General features: G+C 49.6%; 2 protein-coding genes across 2 annotated transcripts; one reads left to right on the forward strand and one right to left on the reverse strand.

Annotated features, from left to right (window-relative positions):
- Window positions 1-215: 215 nt before the first annotated feature.
- EMG1 (EMG1 N1-specific pseudouridine methyltransferase) lies at window positions 216-2,411 on the reverse strand. The gene is made up of 6 exons (XM_068400872.1): window positions 2,226-2,411; window positions 2,044-2,145; window positions 1,571-1,712; window positions 1,126-1,184; window positions 890-1,039; window positions 216-539 (listed from the first exon to the last, which is right to left on the reverse strand). The coding sequence occupies exons 1-6, from the start codon at window positions 2,358-2,360 to the stop codon at window positions 426-428; spliced, it is 702 nt and encodes a 233-aa protein (XP_068256973.1). The 5' UTR covers window positions 2,361-2,411; the 3' UTR covers window positions 216-425.
- A 169-nt stretch (window positions 2,412-2,580) lies between these two features.
- Window positions 2,581-7,077, forward strand: PHB2 (prohibitin 2). Its single transcript, XM_068400371.1, has 8 exons — window positions 2,581-2,738; window positions 2,822-2,906; window positions 3,016-3,095; window positions 3,212-3,396; window positions 5,209-5,338; window positions 5,817-5,920; window positions 6,340-6,417; window positions 6,979-7,077. Exons 1-8 carry the CDS (start codon window positions 2,612-2,614, stop codon window positions 7,057-7,059), a joined length of 870 nt encoding a protein of 289 aa, XP_068256472.1. The 5' UTR covers window positions 2,581-2,611; the 3' UTR covers window positions 7,060-7,077.
- The last annotated feature ends 4,745 nt before the right edge of the window (window positions 7,078-11,822 follow it).

The following is an 11,822-nucleotide window of genomic DNA, read 5'->3' on the forward strand; positions in this document are numbered from 1 at the left end:
TCAGCTCCTTTCCTCGTGGGTGCCTTGGTATGGGAGTGTGAACTGTCGCACACCATCGAGCAAGGTGATTCTACAGGACTGAGTAACTTCAGCTGCAGGGCGAGCAGGGCACAGCTAAGAATTTCAGTTCTATGACAAATTTGGGCTGAGTCCCTGCTATAAAGGGATCAAGCCTGCCCATGTATGAAACATGAGAAAGTAAAATACACAAGCACTCTTGTAAAAAGTGACCTTTAATAGGAGGAAAAAAGGTCGGTGGGGCAGTCCATTTAAAGTCTTATTGCTCCAGAAGCTACAAGGATGAAACAGAAGCCTTTTCCCTTCCAGAAGCCCAAAGTCCTCCAGGTCCACACCTAAGTAAAAGCCTCTCCAGAATCTGGGGTCACTGTATAGGAGTCCACCATGACAGCAGTAGCAGCAGCAGCTCATACTACTCCCCAGACTTCCTCAAAGGCAGTAGTAATTTTAGCACATGTCAGGGCAGCAGAGAGTGGATAGTTGCTGATGGAGACCATCTTTTCTGTATAGTCAACATTGACCTGGGGGGAGAAAAAAAAAAAAAAAAAATATCAAGCTGCAAGTTTTCACGTAGTCCCATCTCCATTGGCAGGAGAGGCACATTACTTCTGCAAGGTTGAACACAACCACAATAAAACACAGCAGGACAACTGCTAGACCTCACTAGTGCCCTCTCTCGGGAAGGAGAAAAGTCCCAAGTGTTGCAGCCTTGGGCCTTTTCTTGACAAGACTACCTGGGGGAAAATCAGGGGGGGACCCCAAGCAAGAAAAAGAGCAGACAAAAAAAAAAAAATCCCCATACTCAGAACAAGACTGAAGTCTATGCTGATAAAGAATTTTACAACTCCAAGTAAGGGATACGTGCACTTACCGAACCGTGGGCAAAAGCTCCCACAACAATGGCAACTGGCTCCGCTGTAGGAACCAGCTGGCGCAGATCTGACACCTTTGGAACTGCAAAAGAGGTACCTATCTTCATACAGCCCACAGGGAGATGATCACTCACTGGATTTTTAATCACCTATAGAAAGCAGAAAGTTAATAGGGGCACAGAGGTGCTGCCACGCAGCGCAGTCAGTTGTTTGTACCAAAGAGTAGAACTTTTACCTTCAACAGCTTCTGAGGCCCATCAGCTGCTCGAACGCTGAGCTTATGCAGCAACTGAACTGACGAAAGCAGAAGATTAGTTAAGCTGTCTGTTCTTTTGCTGGAGGAATCCTATCCTCTACCTCGTGATCAGAGCTAAAGTACACAAAAAGTCTATCTATCTAGAGAGTTCCCAGCATCTTCTAAAGCAGTCCTAAGAAATAGTGCTCAGCAAGTTATTTTGCTACTAGCACAGTCTCATGCAGGCACTCCCCACTGTGCTGAGGAACACGTAGTTGGACTATGCGTCCTGGAACTCACAAAAAAACACTTTCATTTTTCTGCTCTTTTCTCACTTTCACATTTTTAAGGTTGGTACAACTTTTTGACTCTTTCCAAAATTCTTCCACTCTTAACCACCTTCCTGCATTATTTTTGTGGCTGGTATAAAGTCTGAATCACTTACCCATAAGACCACAGAATCGGTCAAAAGTTCTTGGGATTCTGGTTTGGGGATTGACTTCTATTAGAACGTTCTTCTGGGTATGGATATAAACCTGCAGGAGACCAGCCCGATTCAGGGGGCTGTCCATGAGCATCAGGAGACTCTGAAATAGAAAAACGTGCAGCAGTGGAAACGCAAAAGGTGCAAGAGCGAGGACTCGTGGAGAACTTGAGGGTTAGGCCCCATGAATGCAGAAGGGACCGATGCTGAGGCAGAAAGGAGTTAATCTGGCCACTGTAACGCTGAGAGAAAGCAACCCCGCATCCAAATAAAGACTAAACTTCAAACCACAAGCACAGCGGGTGAGGCCAAACTCACCCCCGCTCCAGGGGCACAGGCAGACCCCCAGACCGAGGGGCAGCCCCCCTCAAGCCGACTGCCGCCGCCCCGAGCAGCCCCGGCCGCCACAGACGCTGCCCGGATCCCACCGGTACCTGGTGGGTGATGTCGGGCCGCACCTCCCCGGGGTCCCGGCCGTTCCGCAGCAGCAGCGCCTTGTGCTTGTCGCAGTTGAGGAGCTCGAACGTCTTCCCCACCTACGGCCAAAGCACGGACAGGTGGGCAAAGGCACCGGGGGCCGCCTTCAGCGCGGCCGGCCGGCCCCCGCCGCCCGCACCTTCACGGTCTCCAGACTCGCCCCCTCCAGCACCACCAAGAGCCGCCGCTGCCCGCGGGGCCGCTTCGCCTCCAGCGGAGCATCTCCAGCCGCTGCCTCCGCCTCCTCCTCACGAGGCCGCCTGGGCGCCGCCATTTTGCTACCGCCGCACCGCGCGGCACCGGCCACACGTCACCGGGAGCCGAGCCCCGCCCACCCAAGATGGCGCCTGGGACGCGCCCGTTATCTCGCTCCGGCCGGACCCACTTCCGGAGGGCGCTGCGGCCGCGCCGGAAGGCGGCGGCGGGGCGGTGGCGCCTCCCGGCGCGGCCGTTTCCCGCCGGAGCGCCCTCGGCGGCGGCAGCTTCCGGTGTCCTTCCCGGCGGGGCGCGCGGCGCGGCGCGGCCATGGCGCAGAACCTGAAGGACCTGGCGGGGCGGCTGCCGGCCGGGCCGCGCGGCGTCGGCACCGCCCTCAAGCTGCTGCTGGGCGCCGGCGCCCTGGCCTACGGCGTCCGCGAGTCCGTCTTCATCGGTAAGTCCCCCCCCCCCGCCCGCCGCCTCCCCCGCGCCCGGTTGCTCCGCCAGCCGCGCTGACCGTGCCCCTTCTCCCCGCAGTGGAAGGCGGCCAGCGGGCCATCTTCTTCAACCGCATCGGCGGCGTCCAGCAGGACACCATCCTCGCCGAGGGGCTGCACTTCAGGTAGGGCCCAGCTCCACACCCCCCGCCCCGCCCCGAGCGCGGCCCCGGTCCCGGCGGGTGGCCGCGCTGCCCCGGCCGCCCCGCGTAACGGGCCTCCCGCCCCTCGCAGGATCCCCTGGTTCCAGTACCCCATCATCTACGACATTCGAGCCCGGCCACGGAAAATCTCCTCCCCCACCGGCTCCAAAGGTGAGAGCGGCCCCGCAGGCCGGAGCACGAGGCGCAGGCGGTGCCTGCGGGGCGGGAGGGCGGGGGCAGGAGTCCGGCGGCGGCGGCCCCGCTCACGTCTCTTTTCTCCGCTTCAGATTTGCAGATGGTGAACATTTCTCTGCGCGTTCTCACGCGTCCCAATGCTGCAGAGCTGCCCAGCATGTACCAGCGCCTGGGCCTGGACTACGAGGAGCGAGTCCTGCCTTCCATCGTTAACGAAGTGCTGAAGAGCGTGGTGGCCAAGTTTAATGCTTCACAGCTCATCACTCAGAGAGCCCAGGTGAGCTCTTCTGCGGGAGGCTTACACGCAGATTGCAAAGAAACAACTAAATTGTGGATATGGGGAATGTCGTAACAGATGAAGGATAAATATATTGGGCTGGTAGGAGCGGCATCCAAACGGAAGGGGTATGGAACTGTGTCCCGCTTACAGTTTGATTCCCATACAAACACTAAGGCTGTACCAGTAGCTTCTGAGAAGAAAACTGGATTCATTGGTATACAGAGTGCAAGACTGCACCGTGATGTAATGATGGGGGTGGGAGAGCTGATATCCATTATAGTCCACAGGTAACAGATGAACTGGCTTTAAAAAAATGATTAGCTGGCCCTTTGTGGTTCTCAGAAGAGCTGTCAGAGCAAATTAAACAGTTCTAAAGGATCTGAAAAGCAAAGTGGATGAGCAGTTAACAAAGCAATAAACTTTCAGTAATGGATGCTACAGAAGGGTAGCAAATCTTTCTGTTTAGAAGACGACTAGAAGGTAATCGGGGGCGGGGCGTGTTGCAAAATAATATAAATATTTAGCTTTAAAAAGCCTATATCTAAAAATTTGTGTTCTGATAGTTTGATTGCCAGGGATTCTGAGGAGGTTTGTCATCTGTCACAGCTGAGGGAGAGAGAAGTTGCTGATTTTCTTTTAAAAGGCTTTCGAGGAGATCCTGCGTGAGAGTGCTAAAGGGGCTGAGTTGTCAGAAAGGTGAAGTACAAAGTATCTCCTGTTTCTGATCCCTGACAAAAGAAAAGCAAAGAGTAGAGCTAAGCGTCCAGGTCTTGTTGTGAGAAGTGATCCACAGCAGGGACTTCAGAGCTTTGTGCTAGGCCACATGGTGTGCACTGAAGGGATTTGTTAGTGATCTTGTGTATGTGGAAAGGGAGGATGTGACAGCAAAGAAATAGTATCTGCGAGGGATTTAGGTTTATCGGAAGCAAAGACGACTGTTGGGTAGCTCTGAAATTTCTGAACAAACTGAATTGAATTTGCAGCCTTGTCATATATTCATTACTGTAAAACGATGCGTATTGAAGTGGTTGAAGAAAATGAAGTGACTTTAGGTAGTTCTGCGCTCGTGGTTCACACAGGTTTCTGGCATCGTTGTAGAATTGAGCTCAGAAACAGCTGCAATAAAAGTAAAACCAAATGCTAGACTGGTCAAGGATGTGATACTGTAGCAATAATCTGTTTAAGTCAGTATTTGGTGCAGGACTTGTCAGCCTGCCTGAAAAAGATACTGGCAAGTTAAAGGTAGAATAAATCAAAATATCTCCCAACGTCACTCATCCAAGAGACTAAAAAAATGGAGTAGCCACACTAGACAAGTAGCTACAGTAATCAAGAGACAGGGTACGTGGTAAAAAAAATTACATGGTAATTTTTTTTCCCCGCATCTGAATACAGATATGAGGAGACAGACAACTGCAAACAGTGGCAAATTCCAGGTGGAGAAGGAAATACTTACTGCCAAAACATGTGTGGGAAGTGTAGAACTAGATGTGGTAGGATGTGAAAGCAAAAAAAAACAACTTTCAAGAAGGTTTTTTATTTTTGCAATATAGTTAAGTAGTAACTGTAAATGAGCTGTAACTTACTCCTGGCAATGCTGTACACAGCTATGAATATGCAGAGTGGTTCAGAGGCGACAGATTCAGAGATAGGTGTTAATGTCCACGGTTCAGGGTTTGGTTTAGGTGATGTCTCTCTTGGGCCCAATGTGAATGAGCTGTGAAGAGCAGTTGTGCTTCACTTTTGGAGTGCACAGGAAGTGAGAAACAGCACATGCTTGGAACTGTCTTTGCTGTATTTGTGTTTCAGGTGTCTCTGCTCATTAGGCGAGAACTGACAGAGCGAGCCAAGGATTTCAGCCTCATCCTGGATGATGTGGCTATCACAGAGCTTAGCTTCAGTCGTGAATACACAGCAGCTGTGGAGGCTAAGCAAGTGGGTGAGTTCAGTTTATGCCTGGAAAGGGCGGATTGTCTTTGCGTTTTTATTGAATTATTAAAAAAAGAAGTGGAATTTGTGCTAGCATGTCACTGCTTTCACACTGATACAGCTACAGAGTTATAAATATCAGCCTCCTCGGTAGCGGAGCCGAACAGGTTATTTCACGAGTATTATCAGAAAGCTTTGGGTGATAGCTAATGGGGCAGACCATGGGAGGGACCGAGTTCCCAAGACTGTAGGGTTCCTCTTCAGGACTGTCGCTTACTGTGGGGATTATGTGTAGAGGGCCTGGATGCTGTTGATTTTATTTAAGAAAAAGTAAAGTACACTCGGGTACATCTCTTACTTGTGGATGTGGCTCCAGAATGCTGTCAGGTCTTCCGGAAGCGGAGCCCCCCAGCCTCAGCTCTAGGGTTCTGGGGGCGGGCTCAGAAGATGGGATCTGCTTCCAATGCATTTGTCCGTTCTCTCCGCAGCCCAGCAGGAGGCACAGCGCGCACAGTTTCTGGTCGAGAAGGCCAAGCAGGAGCAGAAGCAGAAGATTGTTCAGGCAGAAGGGGAAGCCACCGCTGCCAAGATGATATCCTGCTTTGGGGAGGTTTTGTGGAATGAGGCTTGTAAGCTTGACAGTCCTGAGAATCTGTCACATTGGGCTTGTGCTTAGGAGACTGTTATCAGGTGATGGCTTCAAGTAGGTCACTGTCATTTATTCCTCCTCCCCAGCCCCAGCTGACTGGAGTGAGATTTGTCTGTTATAGGTCAGAGCAGAGAAGGCCATGAGCCTTCACTCCCTGTTGTAAGCTTTAACTTTTATTGGCTGTGTGTGACCATAATCCATAATGTTGTTCTTGATTTGGGGAAGTAAAATATCCCTGCCCAAAGACTCAAGTTATTGGGATAGAGATTGCTAAGATATTTGATGATATGGCTTAGGAGGAATTCCTTGAGGGCAGGTGGTTCCTGTTAGCAGGTTTTTCCTTAACTTTTGCTCTCCTGTACCTCGGTGAAGCTCTCAGCAGGAATCCAGGCTACATCAAGCTACGTAAGATCCGAGCTGCTCAAAACATCTCAAAAACGGTGAGCAATGGGGCACAGAATTTCCTTCGTCCTTCTGCAGTCCTCGTGCTGTCCTCCCAGCCCAGTGGCCACATGATGAATTTAAGGCGAATGTGACCTGCCCTGTCCTGATCTTTGTTCCTGCCCAGGCCTTCTCGGCTCAAATAGAGCTTAAAATTTAGCTTGCAACGATCGGCCGTTAGATATGAGGCTAGGAGCTCATGCCCTCCATGTGACAAGGCCAGATCCACATCAGATTCCATCACCCACACTCAGCTGCAGCCACCAAAAGCTCCCGGTTTCCTGCAGGCTGAGAAAGGGGGACAGATAAGCGTGGGATCAAAGGTCTTTCTGACAGAGAGACAGAATGAGCACTTCTTTTAGAAAGTCTGATGGCGCTGGGATGGGAAGTCAGGAAGTTCCAGAGTTGTTTCAGGGGAATTGCATTGATTTAACCAAGATCTTAAATGAATAAACCAAGAGTGCTGTGTCTGGAGGGGGAGATAGGTTCTTTATTACTGCTATTCCTCCATGTGCATTTATACTCCTTTATGGCATCTCTGTAATGGATTTCTTTTTCAGATTGCTGGCTCACAAAACCGTGTGTATCTCACAGCAGATAACTTGGTACTGAACCTGCAGGATGAAGGCTTCACCAGGTAAAGGGGCCACATGGCTGGAGTTACCTGCACCCTACCTGTGAAGCTGGTCCCCTTTCTGGAGCTCTCTCAGGATCTTTTTTTCTGAGAGGAGTCTGATGCCAGAGGACACAGCCAAGGAGGGAGCAGTCTTGCTTACTGGGGAAACTGAGATGTTTGTTAAATCTAATCAATTTGCTCTTGTTTTTCTTCCTCCCCCCACCCCTTACTGCATCTCCGACACACAGAGGAAGGTAAGGCACTGTTTATTTTGGTCCTTTTGTTAGTACTTGGAACAAGGGTGATGATGTTTGCCTGGTGCCTGGGATGTTTCTGGCTTGGGCCTTTCTGGCCACAGGAGTTTTATTCCATCTCTACCGCAGTTCCTGTTTGTGATGTGAAGCTTGAAGCCTTCCTTGCAGGGGTCACACAAATATGTACATCAAGTAGGAGATACTCAGTAATTAGAGCTCTGTGTGTGTCCCATAAAGAACCTTGCGTAGAGAAGGCAGGAGTAACTGAGGAGCATCTGATCCATCCCGTGTATACGGGGCATCCTGCATTTACAGCAAAGAGGACTGTAAGAAGGCAGGTAGATGACAGTAGGAATTTGTGTTGGTTTGGGGTAACGATCTTCAGGAAAGATACTCTTAATACTCTCCAAAAGCTTTCCAGTCTGTGCTAGAAAACCCCGTTCCCTGCTTTCAGAGCTAGCAGGGGTTTGGTGGCTTTGCCTAATCTGGACAGTCCAGTGTTTACTGGACAAGGCAGTGCCAGCTGAGCTAATAGCATGTAGGTAAAAGCTTAAGATTTCTTAGAATCAAGAAAGGAAGCCAGAGCTGGTTTCCTTTCTGTGGGATCTCTGACTGTAAGATCCTTCTTCCTTACCTATGACCAGATTCTGTTTTATTCATCCCAGAAAGCTTAAGGGACTTTGAAAAAAGTACCTAGTAGGAAGGACACGAAGTCCTTTGGGTATGACACCCCACACCCCCAAATCTGTAGTGTGGGTCTGGTTCAACTTCGTTTGTGCTTTCTGGACTAATGACTCCCTTCTGTGTCGCTTTCAGTGACAGTCTCCTACTCAAACAAGGGAAGAAATGAAAGAAACTGAAGCCTAGAACCAGTGGAGCTGACCAGCAGAAGATACGAGTGAGAAGCTTTGAACTCCCTCCACGAGCACTGTTTGCCCTCACTTTGAAGTTGTTAATCCAGTAGCCAGGTTTGGTTCCCATGCCCCTGCTCCATCTGCGGTGATCCAGTTATGGGATTGGACTCTGCCTCTGGGCAGCTGTAATCCCTTCCTCACCCCACCAGTTAAATCTGGGGAGGGGGCAAGGGGGCTTACTGGTGTTGACCCATGTGGATATAGTAATTCATGTCTAACCTTCATTAATCTTTAGATTTCTGTAGGGTAAAATCAGAATCCTTGGCCAAGCGAGGGAGTTCTGCTGCCATCAGCACCAGGCTTTTTTTCTAGTAAATTTTGTTTTTCTTTCCCTCTTGATGCCAAGAGAACCTGGAACTGAATTCAGGAAAATGTCATTCATTGGGTGCCTGTCACTGCTGGAATATCTTACTTGTGTCACTGTCTGCTCAGTGATTCTTTCAAACATTTGTAAAAATTAAAACCCCCCAAATTTATACTGTCTGAGTGTCCTTAGTGCCTGAAAAAGAGGTCATTTTGCATCGGGGGAGGCGGAACAGAGCTTTTATTTGGTTGAAGACACAATCGGGATGTAGTGGGGAAACGAGCAAGAGAAATACGCTGAGAGATCGCAGGGTGGGGAGGGAATGAGCAGGTGTGGACACTCATACAGCCGCATGGGTGACCAGGCCCGGTTTCTTGGCTACCTGTAGGTGCTAGAGATGAGCATAGGTTTACCTGCTTTTCCATGTCACAGCAGCATGTACATACTGTGTCCTGACCTCTGTTATACCTTGTTTTTTTTCCCTTTACTTTCCTGGCCAAAAGTACAGGAGAAATCTTCCTCCACTGACACCCTCCACTCTCTTCTGTGCTTGCGTGTCAAAGGCAAAATCTTGTCTGTTTTCCCTGTCTCACTGGGCTGCCCTATACTAGATTTAGCACTTGGAGATTTCACAGGATCATAGAATTGTAGAATACCTTGAGTTGGAAGGGACCCACAAGGATCATTGAGTCCAACTCCTCACTGCACGCAGGGCAGCCTAGAAGTTAAACCATGGATAAGAGCATTGTCTAAACACATCTTGAACAGAGACAGGATTAAGGCCATGGCCACTTCCCTGGGGAGCTTGACCACCCTTGTCAGTGAAGGAACTTTTTCCTAATACCCAATCTGAACTTCCCCCCATGCAGCTTTAAGCCATTCCCTTGTGTCCTGTTGCTGGACACCAAAGAGAAGAGATCAGCACCGCCCTCTCTGCTTCCCCTCATGAGGAAGTTGTAGACAGCCATGAGGTCAGCCCTCAGTCTCCTCTGAGCTGAACAAACCTAGTGTCCTCAGCTGCTCCTCATAAGTCATGCTTTCTTTCACCATCTCCGTTGCCTTCCTTTGGACACATTCTGATATTTTTACATCCTCCTTATATTGTGGAGCCCAAAACTGAACACCGTACTCGAGGTGAGGCTGGACCAACGCTGAGTATGGTGGGACAGTCACTTCTGACTGGTTAACTATGCTGTGCCTAGTGCACCCCAGGATAATCTTGGCTCTTTTGCCTGACAGGGCACATTGTTGACTCATGGAGCTTGCTGTCAACCAAAACACCCAGATACCTTTCTGCAGGGCTGTGCTCCAGCCTTCTGTCCCCCAGGCTATACATGCATCCAGGATTACACCGTTCCAGGTGCAGAATCTGGCATTTGTTCTTGTTAAATTTCGTTAGGTTGGTGATTGCCCAGCAAGCCAGTCTTTCAAGATCTTCCTGCAAGGCCTCTGTTCCCTTGAGGGAATCAACAGCTCCCCCTAATTTAGTATTGGCGACAAGCTTGGTGTACCCTTGACTCCTGTGTCCAGGTCATTGATAAAAGCTTTGAAGAGAACTGGCCCTAAAACTGAGCCCTGGGGAACACCACTAGTGACTGGCCACCAGCTAGATGTTACCCCATTTACTACAACTCTTTTGAGCCTGACCCTTCAGCCAGTTGTTCACCTGTTGTGTGCATGTCTAGCTGGATGCTGTCCAGAAGGATACTGTGAGAGACAGTATCAAAAGCTTTGCTAAAATCCAGAAAACCCCCACATCTGCTGCCTTCCCTTTGTCCACTAGGTGGGCAACCTTGTCGTGAGAGATTATTAAGTTAGTAAGGCATGACTTTCCCTTCATGAACCCATGCTGGCTTTGACCGATGACTGCATTGTCCTTCAAGTCTTTTTCAGTAACTCGCAGCTCCATAATTTTACCAAGCACCAGAGTGAAACTGACAGGCCTGTAATTACCAGGGTCTTCTTTCTTGCCCTTCTTGAAAATTGGGATGACATTTGCCAGCTTCCACTCAACTGGGACCTCTCCATATTCTCAAGACTGTTGATAAATAACTGAGAGACATCTTGCAATAACATCCACCATCTCTCCAGGACCCTGGGATGAATCCCATAGGGACCCATAGACCCAAGTGTAATCTGTGTGTAACAGCGCCTAAGCGTAAAGCAGAGTAGGCACTGCTTATTTCACTGCTCCGTATCTTGATGTACAGTCATGGAAGTTCTTGTTCAGTCTATATCCTTTGCAGACAGCGGATATTATGGACACATTCAGCTCTGGAATTTAAACACATAAGAGGTTCTCAGAGTAACCCGAGCTTTCTCCACAAGATGTCTTCCTTTTCATGCTTTGGGTAGAGTTTAAGCTGACCATTGGCATGCCTTGCTTTAGGCTCTGGCAGCTTTTTAAGAAAGAAGTGAATTGGCTCCTGTCCATTTACGCTACCCAGGAGTCTAAAGCAAAGGTAGGTGTTTCCTTAGAGTAGGTCTTTAGCCCCATGGCTTAGAAGAGGGCATCTGGCATCATTCTGAGGTGAAACACAGTACACCTGCACCCATCTTTACTCCTCTGCCCATTGTTTTCCCCACTGTCCCTTTCCTGCCTTTTCCTCTAGTGGCAGCAGAGTTGCAAAGGCAGGGGGTAAATGCATGTGCCTGTTGGCTCACAGGCTAAGGGAAGCTAAAGTCCAGCACATGGAAAGAGGGTCTCCTCACAACATATCTTCTATCTTCTGAAAGCTTCCAACCAAGTTTCTTGCCATATCCAATGATAGCAAGCAGCATCTTTCCTCCCAAAATATTGTGTCTCAGGTATGTGTCTTTATCCCAGGCAGCTTTCTCAGCCACGTGCTCCAGAGCCAGCTGCTGAACTCAAAAAGGATGTGGTTGCTACTGTGGCATTGTTTCTGCCTTTGCTTGCTTGAGGCAGAGCCTGCAGCTAAGAAGGGGCAGAATGCCCCCTAGGATGTGCAGGACAGCGTCTGACAGTTATCCTTGGTGCTGTGATTTGTCCCTCATAAGCTTGCCTGTTGCCTAGGCAGAGGCTGAAGTTGCTGCTTCTAACAGGATGAGTTCTTTCATCTTGGAACTACATTATTGCTGTACCTGTGCCATGCAGCATTGGCTTGGGGAATGCTGTTCTCTGTGCTAGCATGGCTGAAGTCACTACAGCAGCCACAGAGCTTGTCCACTCCTTTGTGCACTGGCCAGCCTTGCCTCGGCTCTGTTTACGCCTTTGGCACCAGATCAAAGCAGGGAACTTATTTAGCTGAAGTTGCCTAAATCACCTGCCCATCATCGTGCCACTACCTTGCTGATG

The sequence above is a fragment of the Nyctibius grandis genome, chromosome 5, assembly GCF_013368605.1.
Source record: "Nyctibius grandis isolate bNycGra1 chromosome 5, bNycGra1.pri, whole genome shotgun sequence".
Classification (NCBI taxonomy): domain Eukaryota; kingdom Metazoa; phylum Chordata; class Aves; order Nyctibiiformes; family Nyctibiidae; genus Nyctibius; species Nyctibius grandis.

Excerpts from the sequence above, each read along its gene's own strand:
- EMG1 (XM_068400872.1), bottom strand. The coding sequence starts at position 2,360 with ATGGCGGCGCCCAGGCGGCCTCGTGAGGAGGAGGCGGAGGCAGCGGCT. Across the intron at positions 1,713-2,043 it reads GGCCCGACATCACCCACCAG|AGTCTCCTGATGCTCATGGA; the intron begins GTACCGGTGGGA and ends TTTCTATTTCAG. Across the intron at positions 1,185-1,570 it reads CCGATTCTGTGGTCTTATGG|TTCAGTTGCTGCATAAGCTC; the intron begins GTAAGTGATTCA and ends TGCTTTCGTCAG.
- PHB2 (XM_068400371.1), top strand. The coding sequence starts at position 2,612 with ATGGCGCAGAACCTGAAGGACCTGGCGGGGCGGCTGCCGGCCGGGCCG. Across the intron at positions 2,739-2,821 it reads CCGCGAGTCCGTCTTCATCG|TGGAAGGCGGCCAGCGGGCC; the intron begins GTAAGTCCCCCC and ends TTCTCCCCGCAG. Across the intron at positions 5,921-6,339 it reads AAGCCACCGCTGCCAAGATG|CTCGGTGAAGCTCTCAGCAG; the intron begins ATATCCTGCTTT and ends GCTCTCCTGTAC.